General features: G+C 37.5%; 1 protein-coding gene and 7 non-coding genes across 8 annotated transcripts; 7 read left to right on the top strand and 1 right to left on the bottom strand.

Moving 5' to 3' along the window:
- Positions 1-501: 501 nt before the first annotated feature.
- On the bottom strand, positions 502-8,569 carry LOC133724467 (26S proteasome non-ATPase regulatory subunit 12 homolog A-like). The gene is made up of 12 exons (XM_062151219.1): positions 8,412-8,569; positions 7,869-7,930; positions 7,566-7,760; positions 5,219-5,326; positions 5,028-5,132; positions 4,880-4,936; positions 4,576-4,772; positions 3,135-3,234; positions 2,245-2,357; positions 1,968-2,121; positions 1,796-1,873; positions 502-1,010 (listed from the first exon to the last, which is right to left on the bottom strand). The coding sequence occupies exons 2-12, from the start codon at positions 7,869-7,871 to the stop codon at positions 792-794; spliced, it is 1,329 nt and encodes a 442-aa protein (XP_062007203.1). The 5' UTR covers positions 7,872-7,930; positions 8,412-8,569; the 3' UTR covers positions 502-791.
- Positions 8,570-10,477: 1,908 nt separating this feature from the next.
- Positions 10,478-10,602, top strand: LOC133727590 (small nucleolar RNA SNORD14). The gene has a single exon (XR_009855271.1). It is a non-coding gene; the product is annotated as a small nucleolar RNA SNORD14 (small nucleolar RNA).
- Positions 10,603-10,718: 116 nt separating this feature from the next.
- LOC133727594 (small nucleolar RNA snoR99) lies at positions 10,719-10,826 on the top strand. Its single transcript, XR_009855275.1, has one exon. It is a non-coding gene; the product is annotated as a small nucleolar RNA snoR99 (small nucleolar RNA).
- An 86-nt stretch (positions 10,827-10,912) lies between these two features.
- Positions 10,913-11,037, top strand: LOC133727601 (small nucleolar RNA SNORD14). Its single transcript, XR_009855282.1, has one exon. It is a non-coding gene; the product is annotated as a small nucleolar RNA SNORD14 (small nucleolar RNA).
- Positions 11,038-11,161: 124 nt separating this feature from the next.
- On the top strand, positions 11,162-11,261 carry LOC133727649 (small nucleolar RNA Z103). Its single transcript, XR_009855326.1, has one exon. It is a non-coding gene; the product is annotated as a small nucleolar RNA Z103 (small nucleolar RNA).
- A 103-nt stretch (positions 11,262-11,364) lies between these two features.
- Positions 11,365-11,488, top strand: LOC133727579 (small nucleolar RNA SNORD14). Its single transcript, XR_009855260.1, has one exon. It is a non-coding gene; the product is annotated as a small nucleolar RNA SNORD14 (small nucleolar RNA).
- A 68-nt stretch (positions 11,489-11,556) lies between these two features.
- Positions 11,557-11,659, top strand: LOC133727650 (small nucleolar RNA Z103). The gene has a single exon (XR_009855327.1). It is a non-coding gene; the product is annotated as a small nucleolar RNA Z103 (small nucleolar RNA).
- A 77-nt stretch (positions 11,660-11,736) lies between these two features.
- Positions 11,737-11,859, top strand: LOC133727613 (small nucleolar RNA SNORD14). Its single transcript, XR_009855292.1, has one exon. It is a non-coding gene; the product is annotated as a small nucleolar RNA SNORD14 (small nucleolar RNA).
- Positions 11,860-20,526: the final 8,667 nt, after the last annotated feature.

The following is a 20,526-nucleotide window of genomic DNA, read 5'->3' as shown; positions in this document are numbered from 1 at the left end:
TAATACATAAATTATAAGAAATCTGTTGGAGTTGCTTTGACAACCATAGATAACTAATTACAAGAGCCCTTCTAATGATGAGCACTAAAATGATGATTAGTTGACGACTTTTGTGTTAGACCTACTTTTTTATTACATTTCCGCAAATCAGCCATTAGATGTTTAGATATTTATGTGTAGATCATTTATGCAAATTTTCAACCAAATTGAAAATCGTTAAGACATTCATAATCGTGATTTATCAATTATGAACATGAACGGTTCATATTTGACAGATTTGATTCGTCCATTGATTTGATCTAATTTGATACCTTAACGATTAACAATTTAAAAGAAAATTTTCAGAAGTAATCTACTCATGGATACATAAACAACTAACGGTTAATTTGCCATAACATAATCGAAAAATAGATCTCTCAAACCGTTGATTAGAAAGTCCTCAACTAGTCCTCATTTTAGTGGTCCTCATTAAAATGACTTCTAACTAATTACAACACGCTATGAATATAACCAAATCAATTTTACGAGAAGAGAAAACTACAAGAAATCTTTTTGTTGCCTGCTGGCACACCAAAGGTATGTGCGAGTATACAATAAGGAATTTAGTTCTAATAAAACAAACAACATACATATACTTTACCAGCCCTCTTCCCTAATAGAGAAAACCCCAGTCTTCCAAAGATTGATTACTAGAATCCGATAACTCTTTAGTCCATGGAATAGAAACTGCGACAATGGTTTAAGAGCATCATTGGTCACGAAAAGACTGAAGACGTGCGACACAAGTCTTCTCACACCTTCAGAGCTGCCTTGTGAACCATTGTTTCTTTGTGTATTTGGTGGCAGCTCTTCTCAACAAGATCAAGCAACTTCTCCAAGTTTGTAGCCCACGAATTAAGAACGTTGTTACTATCTTTTGCAGTTTGGAAACAAATTATGCCTATTGGCCTGTCAATCTTGGCCACCAGCGCCTTGGACACAACCATTTCTGAAAGATGCTTCTCAGCATCCTGAATAGTAAAAAAACAAACTATTGGTAAAGCTAGACTGAAAATATATTAGCAGATTTCAAGTGTGCATGCCAAAAACTGTGATCGAATGCAAAAGTGCCAGCAAACGTCTCAGCATCCTGAATAGTAAAAAAACAAACTATTGGTAAAGCTAGACTGAAAATATATTAGCAGATTTCAAGTGTGCATGCCAAAAACTGTGATCGAATGCAAAAGTGCCAGCAAACAACGTACTAAGACCAATCACAAAACCTTAGAAACTTATATTCTTTTCCTGTACCAACCAAGTCTACCAAGGCCGTGGGCGATCTGTTACACCAGCACAATGGTATGATCGCAGTACAATAGGGATAATCATGGTAATGTTAACTCCAGATTGCTTCCCTCACTTCGTATAATTATTATAATTCTAATTTCTTTGATTTTTAAAAATAAAATTGAAGAAAGGGAGACGAGGATCTTTTTGCATTTATTAATTAAGTAATATAAAGTCTTATGCATCCATGTCAACTAAACTAGTCCAACCAGTGGCCAGAATCAGTTTAATTAATCACCTATAGGGTTATTACGATACTTTTCCTTCTCCCCACTCCTCCCCCCACTTTCCGTGTTCCTTTGGTTAACCAATTATTCTTTTAGCAACTTTGATAAAACCCCTTTTTTCATCCCAGGTAATTGAAACAGGTAGGAAAACTTATCCAGACACAATCACTTGGAATGCATGACAAGCAAAAAAGAATAATGTTATCTACAATAGGAATAAATACAAATTAGCGTCCACAAACCTGGATACTTAGACAGAGCAGCTCTGCAAGTCTCTTCAAGGTAACCCTCGAGTAATACTTTGAAACAACTAGAATATTCTGCAGAAGCATCACATGTCATAAAAGTAGTTGTGGACCAAACAGTGAAATAAAGGGCAGATAAGTAAACGTGTGATGTCTAGGGCAAACCTACATGTTCAATTATCCTCTGCTTTAGATCTTCAGCTGCTTTGTCACCCAAAGAGCCTCCAAGCATGTTCTTCTCATTCTCAAACTCATCCTTGAACTTATTCCAGAGTGTGGTCCATTGTATGACCTCCATAGTTACCACTTGTTTCAAAAGTAACCTAAAAGGGAATAACAAACGCAGGGCTCATATGTCATACTAAGAGCATGTATTAAAGATATGAGTCATAGAGTCATATGACCAAAAGAAGAGCTAGTGCCACAGATGCTAATGTTGAAAATACCTAAAATTTGGAACCTCTGAAAGATTCTTATCCTCCAGGGTGGAATTAAGAAGGCTTGACTGCATTGGATCGTATGGTGACAGAACCAAGTACCAACAGATTTTCCTCAATATCTACAATGAAGAAAATGTTATATTAGTTAAACAAATAAACACAAACAATGAGAGTCTCTCTAAAACTGGTCATTTGGTGTCACAGGCTTCACTAAAGTTTTGTTTACCCAAAATATAGCCTTTTTCAACACAAATTCTCAATGTGAAACAAAAATGTGTAAAGGATAATGCAAAAAGAAACAATGGGGTAATTTCAAAAAAGTAAAAAAAAAAAAGGCCACATTTCCCTGAACTCAGTTGTAATTATGCACCAAAGGATCCACTTCCCCACAAGCTTCCCATTATCCCACCCACATTTACCGATTCAGATAGTTTCTTTATAAAGAGCAATTTTGAATATGGATTTTATCCTTCTCCTATAACAATTTAATCGCTTCAATATACAAGCCAAGTTCCTAATAGGCGATAGAAATCATCAGAGAAAGACAAGTGTTCTCAGGTATTTTTTTTATGGCTCTCTTCTTTTGTAAATGCAGTCACCCCTATTATATTCCTTACTTAATGGGAAAGACGCTTTGCTTGAGGTTTTTGGTTTCTTGTGTTGGCAAAGAAGCCCTTACAAGAAGACTGATCAAAAAGATGCAATAGAGGATCAAGAGGCAGACAGAGTCACAAATGGAGATCTAGGTTTTCCATATGTTTAACTGAGATTATCTGCTATGTAATTTCCATACATTTGCTAACATAATTTTACTTTTAAGAGATTAGACTTAGAGCATGTGTGTAATATTTCACAAGCATGTCGAGAGGCTATAATAGTATAAATGAGATCTTTACCGGTATCCACTGAGCTGGATCCTCTTTAACAGAAGGGATCTCGTATATCGCCTTATAGCAACGGCAAATCTCAAGGTAATCATTGTTATGAGAATAATACCTGCCGACACAATAGTGAAGAAAACATGATTACAGTAAATAAAAACACCCAAAATATGAGGTATCATCAATCCAGATGATCTAAAGAGACCATACACCAAAAATAGCATTAACTTCAAACACCTGCAAACTATCAGATTTGACATTGAACTGGTTTTCATACACCATATGTTCAGTGATATCTATACATTTAGAGACTATTTAGGTAATCCAATGTGTTTGTGAAGTAATCCAACATATAATGTTGCCCAAGAAACTAATACATTTTGACTTTAAATAAATTTGAACATTTAGAGACTATTTAGGTAATTCAATGTGTTTGTGAAGTAATCCAACATATAATGTTGCCCAAGAAATTAATACATTTTGACTTTAAATAAATTTGAACATGTAGAGACTATTTAGGTAATCCAATGTGTTTGTGAAGTAGCATTGACTTCAAACACCTGCAAACTATCAGATTTGACATTGAACTGGTTTTCATACAAGATACACCATATGTTCAGTGATATTTATACATTTAGAGACTATTTAGGTAATCCAATGTGTTTGTGAAGTAATCCAACATATAGTCTTGCCCAAGAAACTAATACATTTTGACTCCAAATAAAATTGAACATTTAGAGACTATTTAACTTCTAGCATCTGGAACTCAAAACAAGAAACATGTGGAGTCATCATCTCATACCTAATTCTACAGAGATAAAATCATCAAACTATTACTGAACTACATATCACTTGGTAAATGTATTATTGACAATACCTAGTTCACAATAGCAAACATTTAGTCCTTTCAAACTGCTGTGGTTTGAATGGAGCTGGGACAGAAATAAATACAAGTTCACCCTAACCAATTTTTTTTTCAAGGGATCAGATTCTACGAATTCCATCTCATTTTCTGGAATGGTGCTTTTGGAAACCCATGGAATCCACAGTTCCCAGCCAGTGTTTGGAAATTATAAGATGGAAATGCTTCTTCAGAGCACCAATGAAGTTTAATTTTTGTTTTTGAAGCCTAAAGATAAGGCCCAAGGGATGGTCATCATTATGATTATATATAGAGTTAAAACAAGGAATGCATTGGGACTTGCCCTTTTGAAATACAAAACATCCATTGTGTCAATCTCATCGCCATTTTCAAGTATCAAAGCAGTTAAACAAACACTGCCTTAAAGGTATCAACACCCAAAATAACCAAATTTCAATAATGAGTAATTCCATTATAATCTATTTCATTCACACAGAACCATTTGTGAAGCTTTAGCAAACTGTAGGGAAAATATTGTAATAAGAAAAAGAGAATAAACACATTGAATAGGGATAAAAACAAATACTAACATACCGTATCATTAATTCATAGTAGATCCGCTTCAACTCCAAGAGCGATGGTACATCAGCAGGAGCTTCTTCAACAACATTATCACCTTCCTTGGGTTTTTTCTTTTCTTTTGAAGTATCAACATCAAACACCCTTGGACTAATCTTCCTCGACAGTATTTGAGCACGAACATAATCCTGACGGTCTTCGCACAAACGAACCTACAAAATCGAATCATTTACAAATGACTCGAATTTCTAACAAAAACAAAAATCTAAACAGCTGTGCTTTAAATTAATGAGTAAATCAAAAGGAAATTGGACCATACTTGTTCAAGAATGAATGCAATCTTCTCAGTTTTTGCCATAGCACCAAATGTTTCCACCTGCGAAGCTTAATGATTTAATATGACTGCTAAAATTATTTTCTTTTCTTTTTCTGGGGTGGGGGAATAAATTATGTATATCTGCACTGACCGCAGTTTCTTGCATCAAATCAGCAGCTTCAGCAATAAGCCCTTGCTCTTCCTTGATCTTTGCAAGTCTTTTGATTAACCGTGCTCTCTCAATTTCAACATATATCTAGAGAACAATAAAGCTCACATTACATAAAGTCAAGTTACATAATTACATATTACAAAACAAGAAACATCCCAGCACTTGTTTACCTTCCCGGCAGAAACATTATTTAGTGTTTTAATCAGCTCTATACGAGTTTCAAGATCAGGTGTCTGATCAATATATTGCATTGCTTGCTGGACCAATGCAGTTACAGCCTGTATAGAAACAAACCCGATCACAATAACAATTGTAGCACATAAACTTATAAACTTATTTTAATATACTATATTATCCATGAAAACTAGAAACATACAATCAGAACTATTAAGCTATACACCACACTATTATCAATACAGGATTATTAAGAATACTAGATAAGACGAGGCCACAGATAACTACATTCCAAATAGTCTTCGGATTTAATATGAAGTCTCTAACCACTAGATCAAAAACATGTATTTACACAATAATAAATACATATCCACAGAATATTCTTCTTTAAAGATAAGAAAGCCTAATGGGAGGAAACGCAATCACAAGTGTAGCTGCTCCTTCAAAAGGGACCACCAAATAATACTCTAACTGATATATCTATATATATGTATACATGTAAAGCAACTATCTATATATAACTTACAAGAGACGAATGCCTTTTCACTGAAAAAGAAATAGGAACAATATAAACTATTCGTAAACTGTAACTATACAAGATAATTAAAACAGACATGAAAACACCATAAGAAGTTAAAAAACTGAGTTTTCTACTTTTCTGAACAAAAATACTCAATGGCAAAAGCGCTGTACATTACTGATTATCAGAGACTCCAGACATTTTTGAGTGGCAAAATCTTGTGTCTACATTTCTCATTTATTTTTTGTTGATGACCTCACCTTGTTTGGTGAAACTACTTTTTGTAAGTTCAGAGTACTAAGCTATGAATTTTGTCTTCTTTTGGGCAACGAGTGAATTCTGACAACTGTAGATTGTATGTTCCTCATAAAACCAACAAAGACCTTGTTCATAAATAAGTGATGATTATGGCATTCTTAGTTGAGGAACATCTTGGTTTTTCCCTGACTGAGAGTCGAGTTAATAAAGCAACTTAAAGTGCTGTGGTTGACAAGATAAAAGCCAAGTGGTCATCTAGGAACAGTCAGCTTTTGAGTATGCCAGGTAAACTTACTCTAACTCAGACTGTCATTCTTCCATTCTCAATACTCCATGTCATCTGCCACACTTCCTATCGCGATTTGTGCCATTGAGAGATTAATTAGAATATGTTAAGTGGGATTCTCTTTCTCATAACCATACTTGCATGAGAAAGACTTCTAGCTAAGCAGTTTGGTGATCTTAGGATTAAGATATCTTATGTGAAGAATAAAGCTTATACTGAAAGGCCGGCTGAAGGAAACCCTTTTTTTTTTTTTTCCAAGCTGAAGGGATCCAAATCCAATCAGCGGGCCAATATGTTTCGTATCTAAAGGCTCTGGTTGTGATATGGATGCTTGATGCTTCTAGTCCTGCTTCTAGCACTTGAAAGGCATTGACTCCCTTTGGGATTGCTTCTAAAATGGGCTAAAGCGCTTTCAGACTAACAAAAGAGCTTTTGGCAGCGTTTGCCAAAAAAAGTTACAAGTACTATTTGAGTCATAGAAGCACTTGGCATGAGCTTCCTTAAAGAAGCACTTCAAGTACTTTTCTGAGTGCTAATCTGAAAATAGGATGCTGTTGGGTATTTGAATCTGAATTTAACTTCCCTGTTCTCCAACTGGTAGTCCGGGTGGATGGCAATGAGTCATCTTCTAGCAAGCCCCCTTGCAAGTAAGTTTTGATTAATTGGAAGCCTCCCCCCACTGGTTTTGTTTAAACAGAAGGTAGATGGATCCAGAATTGATAATTCTGGTTATACTGTAGCTGGAGGATTGCTTAAATATTGGGGATTGGATTCCTTGTTTCTGTTGATTTGGGAGCTGGTGAAGTACTTAAAGCTTGGCTGTTGGTTAGATTACAGGCTTAAGTTGGCTTAGGAGTGGGAATTTAAGTACCTGAAGGTTAGGGTACATTGGTACAACGATTGACTCTTCACTTGGGGTCAACCTCTTATTTGGGCATTGGAAGAACTCTACTTTCTAAATGTAGACTAACGCAAATGTTGGATTTGGTCATGCAGCATATTTAAAGGCTTCTGCAGATGGGCATGCCCGGGTCATTCCCTTGAACTGGGTATTCAAGGCATTACTACTCCCCCTATTTCCTTTCTACCGCTGTTCTAGTTGTTTGATGATCTTTTGGTCTTCCTAAACCTAGTGGTTTTGTGATAGTTGTTTGTTGGGCTCAATGCCCGGATGAAACCTAAAGAGACATTGTAACTAGCTAGGTACTAATACAACCTTAAACTTCACAAAACTAAACAGCATAGATGCCAAACAATCAAAGTTTTACTAAATAGGCACCTGCTTGAGCTGACCACGGCGTTTGGACAAGACCAGAATCTGGTCATTGAGGGTCTTCCAAGCACCTGCTTTAAAGCAAAGCTCAAGAATGTCAGTGACAGCCTTCTTGGTTCCCGCCACATCACCAGAGAGCCTCATTTGTTTCTCCACATTCAGCAATTTCTCTATTTGGGCATCTAAGTCACTTCCTCCTTCCTGAAAGTTCAAAAATTTCACAGAAACGATAACAACTCAGGATCAACAGCAACAAATTTTAAAACTTCCATTTTTCAGATCTGCAGAAAAAGGGGCTAACTGCCTCACCATTGTTCGAGATCAAGCGGTGAACGAAACCTTCGCAGATGCCTTCCAGGAGAAACTCTTACCTGAAACAAGTGAAGAGCATCGATTAGTGACTAATTACAACAAGCCAGTAGAGTATGATCCAATGAGAAGATCAAAAATTAAAACAAACAGTCAAACACATTGCATTATGATTATCTCCCTAGAAAACTGATAAAGTAGCCCTAATTTCTGAATAAAATAACAAATAATCAGCAAAAATTAAAGAAAAAAAAAACTAAAATATAACCGGCAAAACCCCAAGTATATAACAGTTTTAAGTGTGCTTGTAGTAACACAAGACTGAAGCAATTGTAAGCAATTCAGTTTGCTTTGAATTTTCCAAGAACCAGACTACCACAGAAAACCAAATCCAGTTCATGAAACTCTAATTCAAATCGCCGAAATTCTCTAGACCCGCTCAGCTCAAGTACACAAGTTGATTCTAGTTCTCCGAATTTTAGCAAATTGAATAGCTAATTTCATCTCAATTCGCCAAAAACAAGAATGAGAGATGAAGCATACCTCTAGTTCCGTAAAGTAAATACTTGAGCGAATTTCTATGCTGGTTTGAATCTGGGCTTTGATCGTTCTGCTGCTCGGTCCTGTTTTTTTTGGTTGTTGAGCACCGTTGTGTTCTGACGGGAGAGCCGGTGGTTTTGGTTTTGGTTTTTAAACCAAAACAACCCCTTGAACACGAAAGGTATTTTTTTTTTTTTTTTTTTTGGGTATTAAGTTGTTATTTTTTTTTTTTTTTTGGATAGTAAGTTGTTATTTTTTAAAGTACTTGAAATATTGAGTTTTTGTAAAAGCTGTTAGTCTCAACGATATGCGATTTTCGCCTGATACTTGAGGCATCCAAAGACATTAACCATAGATGCTTTGCATTCGCATTCATCCTGTATTTATGATGAAATTTACTTAACTTACTTATTATCCTTGAGAGAGAGTGGTTGTGATCCGAAATATTTGAGAAGCGACTTAACCGAAGATTGATACTCAAAAGCTTTAGGAGCAACTAGACCTGTAAATAGACCGGATTTTGATCCGGACCCGCTCCAGATCCGTGGCTATTGGACGGGTTTGGATCGAAAATTTTGATCCGTTGATCCGTTAATGATCCGAATCCGTTAACCCGTTTATTTAACGGATCAAATACGGATTTAGGTCGATCCGATCCGTTAATGATCCGGCCCGTTTTTGTAATAATAAAATATTATTTTTTATTAATATATTATTATTATTTAAAAATATAAAATATGAATAATTTCTAGTACAAATTTTTTGCAGAAATCTAAGGGACAGTCCATCACCCAAGATTCCAAGAAGTATTAAGAATTTTGATAATGTAATTCTACTTTTGGTGATAATTTTCATGTTGTTTTAATATGTTATTAATATCTTATGAGGTATCATGATATAAATTTAATATTACTATTTAAAATTTTAAAATATTTGAAATTATAAACGGGTCGGATTAGCGGATCGGGTATCCGTTAATCCGGCGGATACGGATTTGGATCGAGCTATCAATGATCCGCCGGGTTAACGGAGCGGGTTTGGATCGATTTTTTTTTAAGTAAACGGATTTGGATTTGGATTTAGGTCGATCCAATCCAAATCCGGTCCATTTAAAGGTCTAGGAGCAACTGAGAGCCTCAGATGTTGCGGAGACAACAAACTCACCGATCAGACTGACCTATGAGATATTTTGATTGCAATTATTTTTGAAGAAATAGTTCTATTTTTAAGGCAAATGTATTAAATTGTTTACACCAAAAAAAAAATGTATTAAATTGTAGAATGAGTTCAAATTTACGTAAGAGATCTTGGGTTGAAAATTTTATACTACCAATTTTACTTGCTGAGCTTGCGTACCAAATGGCCTAAATTTCTATGATTAAGGGTAGTCGGATCCAACCAATTTTTTTTTTTTAAAGACAAGTATCAATTTAAGAGGCATAATAGCTAATATAATACGACTGTATGAGACATAACATAAACATTCAACTGTACTACCATTCATGTAAGTGATGTGACCGTATCCATATAAACATGACATTTTGCCATGTAGGATAAAATATGAGAAAATTTATTTTTGATCCTTACAGTCATGAAAAAAGTTGCAATTAATTTTCTATTAACAAAATAAAAGAAAAATTATAGCTCGAACCTTTTGGAATTTGGATATGTAGTCGGACTCGGGTATGTCTCAACCTACCCTTTGGAATTTGGATATATTGGCCCAATGACAAACTGACTTTGGTGCAGCCCAAGTTCTCAAATAATCTAGACACTTCCATGAACCCATTCCTAGCCGTCCGATCCGGCAAAACCCTAAACCCCCGCTCCTCCTATAAATATACCCCATCTTTCACTTCCACCTCCAGATCTCATATATCCCTAGCCTTCTAATCCCGCAAAACCCTAAACCCACCCACCACCTCCTGAAGCTATCTCGTTCTAATCGTCTCAATGGGTTTGCCTCCTCATTCGTAATTCATCATATAGATTCGATAATTTCACAGAGGCAGTTTCATGCTTGCTTGTTGCTCTGTGTTTTTGGATTGTTTAGTGGTTTTGTGCAATTGAGTCTATGATGATAAATCCAAAGGCTTGTTTCTCATGAACATTCGCAGTGGCCGCCTAAGAGCTTTCGCCTTTCGCCGGGCTTGAGAGCTAATGCTGCTCTATCCTTCCTTGGATGTCTGAGACTACTCTTTCCCTTCACCATTTTTTTTGGTTTCTACATCTAATTGTTCAATTAGGGTTAGGGTTTAGGGGATTTGAATTGTTGGGGACTTTATGTCTGCTCCTCTAGCATTGATTTGGGTGCTTTAGGGATGAACAGGTCCCCAAATTAATCTTACTCCATCCTTTTTCACTTTGTCAGCTGTCTTTGTTTATGTGTGTTGCTGATCATTGTTGGATGGAATAGGTTAATTCTATAATGAGCTTTGATTGTGCATTTTGTTTTAGTAATTTTGAATTTTGCCACTAGGGTTTTTGAAGTTTGATTGAATTGCTATCGATGATGACAAATTCTAAGGCTTGTTTCTCAAGAACATTCGTAGTGGCCGCCTGAGAGCTTTCGCCTACGCCAGGCTTGAGAGCTAATGCTGCTTTTATCCTTCCTTGGATGTCTGAGATTGGTTTTATTCCACTTGTGCTGTTTCCAATTTTGAAGTTTGATCTTTGTTATTCCTAATTTCAGTCCTTTTTTAAAAAAAATATGTTTAGGTTTTCAATTTTCATTGGTAAATATTGTCTGTGAGATGGAAGTGATGACTATTTCCCCAGATGATCGAAGCTGAACAAACTGTGCTATTACATCTCTGTTACACAGAGATACCAAGCCAGGTGTATCTGATCCATCTAGTATATAATCTGTTTTGAAAATTTGAATTGCTGTCTTTTGATTGTTAGAACTGTATTTCTTTAGGTGCCACTTTGGGTTTTGATGGTTTAATTGAATTGCTATTGATGATGACAAATTCTAAGGCTTGTTTCTCAAGAACATTCGCAGTTGCCGCCTGAGAGCTTTCGCCTTCGCCAGGCTTGAGAGCTTATGCTGCTTTATCCTTCCTTGGATGTCTGAGATTGCTTTTCCTAATTCCCCTACATGCTTTGGTTTCAATTTTTTTTTTTAAAGTTCAATATTACAATACAGATGGAAGTGATGACTATTTCCCCAGATGATCGAAGCTGAACAAACTGAGCTATTTACATCTCTGTTTTACACAGAGATACCAAGCCAGGTGTTTCTGATCCATCTGCAATTGACAAGCTTTGTTTTCTAAAAACTTTAGAATTTCTGGTCTTAATAGTTTAATAGTTTTACCAATCATTCAGCAATGATGACAAACTCTAAGGCTTGTTTCTCAAAACATTCGCAGTGGCCGCCTAAGAGCTTTCGCCTTCGCCAGGCTTGAGAGTTTATGCTGCTTTTATCCTTCCTTGGATGTCTGATGCTGATTTTTTGAATATATATGCTTTTTTATGTATGTTAACGTTGTTGGAATATTTAAGTTTCATATCTTCTCTGGCTACGAAGTTGAGGGTGGCCATAAGAGTACCTATCAAGTGCCTTTTTTGATTGGGATTCAGAAGCAGCAAATGACAGAGCAACAGTTATTGTAATTGATCTTCACACTAGAACCTAGATGCTTGATTCATGTAATCCAGATTCCTGGCAGAAAATATTGTAATTTATCTCTTAAATGCAAATGCAATGGTTATCCAATTTGTCAATTTGAGATTATCTCTTTCATCTCCCACAACTGATCAATTTACTGTTACTTTCTGGTAATAAAAGACAAATAGGAAGGTAAAGACTCATTGTTACCAAATGTTCGGGAATTGTGATATTCTGGATGAAAAAAAACAAAACAACTCGGTTAGCTCAATGAAGACTAGAAATTTTTTTTGAAAAAAAAAGAAAAAAGAAGACTAAAAATTTTCTTTTTGAACCCAATTCAGGCTGAGAAAAGAAAACGTCATAGTGACAAAAAAGGGAAATAAGACCCTAGCAAACGGGGGTCTCAAATCTAGAGACCAATTGATGCAAAAACCTGACCTTACTCTACACCCTTTTGGCTCTAATTGTTGGCTGCCTTAATTTTTTTTTTTTTTTTTCCGCTAAAACAGAGTTCGCATATCTTTGGTAGCATCAATATGATCAAGATGTCAGAGGACCATGTCAGAGGTTCTCTATGTTCAAAGACTAAGCATGTTAGCTTCTGGTAAAAAATGTTTTTTGGCATTGAAAATTGATCTCTCCAAAGCCTACGATAGACTGAATTGGAACTTTATTGAATCTGTTCTGTATGAGGCGCATTTCCCTGATGAAATTGTCAGAGGCGCATTTCCCTGATGAAATTGTCAGACTAATAATGGATTGTGCGACTTCTACAAGTTTCCAGTTTTGTCTCAATGGTGAACTTTCCATCAAGTTCAAGGCTAGTAGGGGTATTAGGCAAGGTGATCCCTTGTCTCCCTACCTTTTTGTCCTTTGTATGGAAAAACTTTCACATCTTATGGCTGGGCAATGGAAACCTGTTCGTGCTTCTGGCTCTGGACCTTTTATCTCCCACCTATTTTTTACAGATGATCTGATCCTATTTGCTGAAGCCACTTGTGAACAAGCCAAGGTTCTAAAAAATTGTCTTGATCTGTTTTTTGAAATTTCTGGGCAAGAAGTTAGCTACAACAAATCTGTGCTTTTTTGCTCTCCCAACAAAAGCAAGACTCTAGCCAGTCATATTAGTCAAATTTGTGGCTCTGCTCTCACCAATAACCTGGGGAAGTATTTAGGAATGCCTTTAATTCACTCCAAAGTTGTTAAACGTACCTATGCTTCTATAATTGATAAAGTTCAATGCAGACTTGCAAGTTGGAAGAGTAAGCTGTTGAATCTTGCTGGTAGAGCAACCCTCATCAATTCAGTCACCTCCTCTATGCCTGTTTATGCCATGCAAACAATAAAAATTCCAGCCTCTGTGTGTGATTTTATTGAAAAGTTAAAACATAGATTTTCTATGGGGAGATTGTGATGGCAAGAAGAAAACTCATCTTGCGAATTGGGATTTGGTATGTTTTTTTTTTTTGAAATGGGGGATTTGGTATGTAGACCTAAGGAGTATGGTGGTTTAGGAATTAAAGGAATTAGACAAATGAATCAAGCCATGCTTGCTAAAGTGGGTTGGAGGATGTTTCGAGACGATCCAAGGCTATGGAGTCAAGTTCTCTTTCAAAAGTATGTTAAGAAGCTTCCTCTGTTTCACCCCCAGTATAGGTATCCCTCTGGCAGCTCAAGTACTTGGCGCAGTATTGTTCATGGAGTGTAGCTTTTAAAGAAAGGCTTAATTTGGAGAATTGGTGATGGTTGTTCTGTCAATTTTTGGAATGATACCTGGTTATCTATTGGTCCCCTAAGTCCATATGCCTCTAATGCTGCTACTATTAATAATGATTTGAAAATCAAGGATTGTTGGAGTGGTGATAGCTGGAATTTGGTATTCCTCAAATCCCAGTTGAGTGATGATATTGTTAATCAGATCGTTAAAGTGTCTCCAGGTTTTGTGGGTTGTGGTTCTGATAAAGTTATTTGGAATGGTACTAGCAATGGCCACTTTACTGTGAAATCAGCTTACTCTATCATCATCCAGGAGGAAAATCTTGCCAAGTTTCCTTAGTTTTTCTTGTGGAAATTGCCCGTCCCTCCTAAATTGAAGTATTTTTTGCGGCTCTTCTATCATGGTAAGCTTCTTACCAATGTTGAAAGAACTAAAAGAAAGATGACTACTGTTTCATCTTGCCCTGCTTGTCAAAGAGAATCTGAAACTTTACTCCACTTATTTCATGATTGTCCTGTGGCTCAAGCGGTTTGGAATGGTATTATATGCTTGGATACCATTGCTAGAACCAAGGATCTTGATTGGTCTGCTTGGATTTCTGCAAATGATTGTTATGGTGGATTAAAATGATGTTCAGTTTTTGTTTTCACTTGTTGATTTCTATGGAAATGGAGAAACAAATTGGTTTTTGATCCTGAATTCCATTTTCCATATAATCCTAGCAAATTGATCAGCTATCAAAGAATGGACCTCTGCTAATGTGACCAAGGCCAATTCTGAATTTCTGATGGTAGAATTAATATCAACATGGTGTGGAGTAAACCTCCAGTCAACTTTTACAAACTTAATGTTGATGGTGCCCGAAATCGGAATGGACAAATCGGAGCTGGTGGAGTTTTGAGGGATCACTATGGTAATTGGATTTCTGGATTCAGTGCTAATTTGGGGTGTGGATCTATTCTTAATGCTGAAATTTAGGGTCTTCTTCTTGGATTAAGATTGGCTCATAATCTTTCATGCCTATATCTGATGGTTGAAAGTGATTCTGAAGTTCTAGTTAACATGATCAAGCAGGGTGTGAATGATTTACATCCTTCTAAAACTCTTATTGATTGCTGCCAATTTTTGATTAGACAGTTTCCTCACTGTGAAGTTAGCCACTTAATCAGGTTGTTGATGTGCTTTCTAAATCTGGAGTGGATGTTGAGACTAGAGTGCATGTTATGGAGCAACCTCCTCCACAAGTTACTTCCTTCTTGTTGGATGACTTGTGTGAATATCCTAGATCTAGGACGGCAGTTCCTAGCGTGTAATTTTTCTTTTCTTTGTTGCTGAGTCGTTTGGTCCCCATTTATTCAAAAAAAAAAAAAAAAAAAAAAACTAAGCATGTTAGAGGATCATGCTAGAACGTTTTCTCTTCGCTGATCACCAATGGATTGAGATTTAACTTCAATCAATGTTGACGAGATTCGAACGCGGGTGAGTGGCCGGAGGCTTTTACAAGTCGAAAGTTTGGGGCTTTTGAGCTAAAAAAAAAGAAAAAAAACTATTGACTGTTTAAGGACAAGCAAAATTGACAGAGAGAGAGAGGGAATAGAGATTCAAGTGTGTGTTTCATTTCATTCAATAGGAGGTATTTATAGGGATACATTTGAAGTAAATAATGATACAACTTGATGGCATCTTCATTTGTAGCCTTCCATTGTGGCATCTCCATTTGCAGCTCCACATTGTGGTTTGTGATGATGATTGCCACACTTGTTCCCCATTGGCATAAAGCTTGACTCACAAGTCACTATACCTATGCTATTCACTCAAATACTTATCTTATACATGACATAGACATTTTATACAATGAACAATACAACATGTTTCATATATACTACAACACTCCCCCTTGGATATTTCATGTCGATAGTATTTGTCTAAGCCGTGCGCTTCGAAATTGCCTCGTTAAAAACCTTGCCAAGTAATAAAACCCTGTGGGAAAAAACAACCTTGGTCGAAGGAGAAAAAGAGTGCAACGCGCATTAAGTGTGGAGTATGTTTCTAGATACTCCCCCTGATTTATTCTCCCCCTGAAGATCATGGGAGTTCGGATAACCTTCTTAATCCGATGCTCTTCACATGCTTCTCGAAAGGGCTTTTTGGTAGCGACTTAGTAAATAAGTCCGCTACATTATCCTCTGATCGGATTTGATTTACTTCAATGTTTAGAAGTGTTTGCTATTGCTGATTGTAGAAGAATTTCGGTGATATATGTTTAGTATTGTCACCCTTGATGAAACCTAATTTCATTTGCTCAATACAAGCTGCATTATCTTCATAAATGCATGTAGGTTTATCTGTGGTAAACTTCAAACCACAAGTTCCTCGAATGTGTCTATTTATAGACCTTAGCCATATGCATTCACGCACAGCTTCATGTAGAGCAATAATCTCTGCATGATTTGAGGAAGTAGCGACAAGGGTCTGTTTTGTAGATCTCCAAGATATCGCCGTGCTTCCCATGGTAAAGACATAACCTGTTTGGGAGCGACCTTTATGGGGGTCAGAGAGATACCCCGCATCAGCAAATCCCATCAAAACATTATTTTTATTTTGATGGAGGGGAGGAGGAGAACGTCGGTCACCATTGATGGTGTCGCCGGCGTCTACATTACGGAAGGTGGCTTTTTGCCTCATGGGGTCTGATCTCATGCTTCCGTCTTTTCTTTTCTCTTTGTAGGGATAAAACAAGCCCATATCAATCGTACCCTTTAAGTATCGAAAGATTGTCTTTATGCCAATCCAATGGCGGCGTGTTGGCGCAGAACTATGTCGAGCTAACAAGTTCACTGCGAATGAGATATCCGGTCTTATGCATTGAGCTAAATACAATAATGCGCCTATCGCACTTAGATAGGGTACTTCAGCCTCTAATAATTCTTCGTCCTCATCCCTTGGACGAAACGGATCTTTTGTGGGCTCAAGACTTCGGCCGATCATGGGAGTACTTACAGGCTTTGCTTTATCTTCATTAAAGCGCCTTAGTAATTTTTGAGTATATGCTGACTGATGGATCATAATCCCATCACTACGGTGCTCGAGTTCTATTCCGAGGAAAAACCGTGTTTTCCCAAGATCTTTCATCTCAAACTCGGATTCCAAATATTTAGCAGTTTCTTTTAACTCATCTAGAGTTCCAATTAGGTTCATGTCATCGACATAAACTGCTACAATTGCAAATCCGGAACTTGTTCTTTTAATGAACACGCAAGGGCATATTTCATTGTTAACATATCCCTTTCCAATCAAGTAGTCACTTAGACGGTTATACCACATCCGTCCGGATTGTTTCAATCCATATAGTGAGCGTCTTAATTTTATTGAAAACGCGCTCCGTGGTTTAGAACCACTTGATTTTGGTAATTGAAGTCCATCAGGAACCTTCATATATATCTCTGAATCTAGATCCCCATAGAGATATGCTGTAACCACATCCATAAGCTGCATGTCAAGTTTTTCGGAAACTACCAAACTGACAAGGTAGCGGAACGTTATAACGTCCATTACGGGAGAGTATGTCTCCTCGTAGTCGATTCCAGGGCGTTGTGAGAAACCTTGTGCCACAAGGCGGGCTTTATATCTCATCACCTCATTTTTCTCATTACGCTTTCTAACAAAGACCCATTTATGGCCAACAGGCTTTATATTTGGTGGTGTCAGCATTATAGACCCAAATACCTGTCTCTTTGTTAGTGAATCCAATTCAGTCTGGATCGCATTTTTCCATTTAGGCCAATCCGCTCTTCGTTGACATTCTTCAACAGAGCGAGGCTCGATATCATCATATTCTATGATTCCTTTTGCAACATGATATGCAAACGCATCATCAATTGCCATAGAATTTCTATCCATCATCTCATGTACACTATTGTAATTTATGGAGATCAATCCTTGCAGGTATATTTGCAGCAGGTATGTGTGATCTCGTCACTTTAGCGATATCAGAAAACGCATCAGGCATCGATTCTGCTACGTTCTGAAGATCGAGAATTCTCTGCACTTCTTTTTCAGATTGTGCGGTTCGGGGATCAAGATGGGACAAAGTGGGGACAAACCACGACAATTCCTGTCCTTTTTGATGAACATTAGTGTTCATGTCTCCCCCTAAAGGCGGGAAGACTGTCTCATCAAAGTGACAATCCGCAAATCTAGCGGTAAATAGATCACTTGTCAAGGGTTCTATGTAGCGGATTATGGTTGGAGAGTCATAGCCAACATAAAGGCCTAATCGTCTTTGAGGACCCATTTTAGTGCGCTGTGGTGGCGCAATTGGCACATAGACTGCACACCCAAATATGCGTAAATGTGAGATATTAGGCTCATACCCAGTTACCATCTGGGACGCAGAAAAAGGTTGGGTGGCAGTGGGCCTTAGACGAATAAGCACAGCTGCGTGTAATATTGCATAGCCCCAAGCAGAAATAGGGAGATTGGTGCGCATAACCAATGCCCTAGCAATCATTTGAAGTCTTTTAATGGCAGCTTCTGCGAGACCATTTTGGGTATGTACATGAGGGACATGATGTTCAACCTCGATCCCAATGGACATGCAATAATCATCAAAAGTTTTTGATGTAAATTCCCCAGCATTGTCAAGACGAATTGACTTAATAGGATGATCAGGGTGGTGAGCCCTTAACTTAATGATTTGTGCTAGGAGTTTAGCAAATGCAGCATTTCTTGTGGATAAGAGCATGACATGTGACCAATGTGTCGATGCATCAACCAACACCATAAAATATCTAAATGGTCCGCAAGTTGGATGTATAGGTCCACAGATATCACCTTTTATTCTTTGCAAGAATGGTATATTTTCTTTAATGTCTTTTGCATAGGATGGTCTCGATCCTACTTTTGCTAAAGAGCAAGCTTTGCAAAACGAATGATATGCTTCAGAAGTAATTCTTTGAACCTTTCTTTGGTTCGTACTTCCTTTTGTTTTAAAGAATGGATGTCCGTGTGAAGTTTTTAATATACGGAGCATCATATCTCGACCTGGGTGTCCCAAACGGTCGTGCCAAAGTTTGTATGTGTCGAAATCCCATAAATTTTCATTCATGACATGGTTGGATTCAATGACTCTAATAGTGGTTGCGTACAATCCACTAGAGCGACACATGAGTTTCTCTAATACTCGTGTATTTCCGTAGTTATTAGAGGTGATGTAAAGGAACTCTTGTCCATTCTCACAATGTGTTTTCACATGAAAATCATTGGCTCTTATATCTTTAAAACTTAATAGGGTTCTTCCAGCCCTTGGAGCATATAAAGCTTCGGCGACATTAATATTTGTGCTATTTGGCAATAGAAATTGAGCTGGTCCACGACCATGAATCAATTGAGATGGTCCTGCCATCGTGGTCACTGAAGATTGACTAGGCGTCATCCATAAGAATAATTGCCTATGTCGTAATATAGTATGTGTGGTGCCACTATCAAGAAGGCATTTCAATTCTCCCGAAGACATACTGAAAAAATAAAGTTCGGAATATTAACACATGTCAATGACATTGATAATGCGATACTTTATTAATAGGGAAAATAGTCAATGATTACATCAAAGTTTCCAAAGTTTATTCCAATATAAAATTAAACTTTATACAAATTGTAATTGCTCAATCCGTTTGGTAATTCCAATAAAATATGACCAGGTAAGTAGAGAGATGTTGGTGGAGCGAGGCTCGCTTAAATACCCCGATCTCAATTACTTGCCTAGACATCATACTTCATTGGGTACGCCACATGAGAAAGAGTCAATTCAATTGTTATTTGACTAAGGCACATTTGCCGTTTTATTGGAAAATAGAAAAGACTATTTTAATCAAAGTCTGCGGCATCCTCGTGCTTTTCATTTTCAGCTTTGAAGTCTTTTATGGTGAGAATAACATCTTCACCATCTTCTTCTTCAGCAAGGTGAGCTTCTTGCTCCCTCATTTCCCTGTACTCCTTGTAGCGTGCAGCTAGTTGAGTACTTGCTTGACATTGCTTAAACCAATGCTCGATTGATCCACACCTATGACACACGTCATTGTGGTTGACTTTCTTTATTTGAGGTGCACGTTGTGGATATTCCCTAGGCGGGTTGTTGCTGCTACTACCACGGCGTATTATGCGACCTCCACGGCCCACAGTGTTACGGCCCATGGTGTTGTTATATTCTCTTTTCCCACGTGTGGAATTGCCACCACGTGTACCCGCTCCAAAGTTGCGGTTTCCTTCCTTATTGGGGCGGTTGTATGGACCCATTCGTCCGTCATGTCCCCTGTTATTAGGGTATACATGCCCCTTATTAGTAGGGTACCGCTCCTTGCGCCCTTTCTTGGGTGCATTATAATTTGCCTCATGAACGCTTTTGGTTCCTACGGGCCTTGAATTATAATTCTTCACAAGGATATTGTCGTGCTTCTCAGACACCGACAAAATATTGATAAGCTCATTGAACTTCGTAAGTCGTCCAGCATTAAATTCAGTGCGATATTGCTTTGATAGTATAATTGCTGCGACGGGGAAGGTGGAGAGAGTCTTCTCAATTAGCTCTTCTTCTGTGAGAGGTTTTCCACAGAACTTCAGCATGGCTTTTAGTCGAAGAGCTTCTGAATTGTATTCAGCAACAGACTTGAAGTCGGAGAAGCGTATATTGTTCCATTGAACCTTCAAGTCAGGGAGGAGGGAATCTTGGATATTATCAAAGCGTTCTTCTAGCGCTACCCATAGGTCCCTTGCATCTTTGATGGACA

The sequence above is a fragment of the Rosa rugosa genome, chromosome 1 (assembly GCF_958449725.1).
Source record: "Rosa rugosa chromosome 1, drRosRugo1.1, whole genome shotgun sequence".
NCBI classification, from domain to species: Eukaryota; Viridiplantae; Streptophyta; class Magnoliopsida; order Rosales; family Rosaceae; genus Rosa; species Rosa rugosa.
This window is presented reverse-complemented; position numbering and strand designations above follow the sequence as displayed.

Bases quoted from the DNA above. Each gene is read 5' to 3' on its own strand.
- LOC133724467 (XM_062151219.1), bottom strand. The intron at 1,874-1,967 runs GTAGGTTTGCCC...ATGCTTCTGCAG, and splicing joins AGCAGAGGATAATTGAACAT to AATATTCTAGTTGTTTCAAA. The intron at 1,011-1,795 runs GTTTGTGGACGC...TTTACTATTCAG, and splicing joins TGCTCTGTCTAAGTATCCAG to GATGCTGAGAAGCATCTTTC.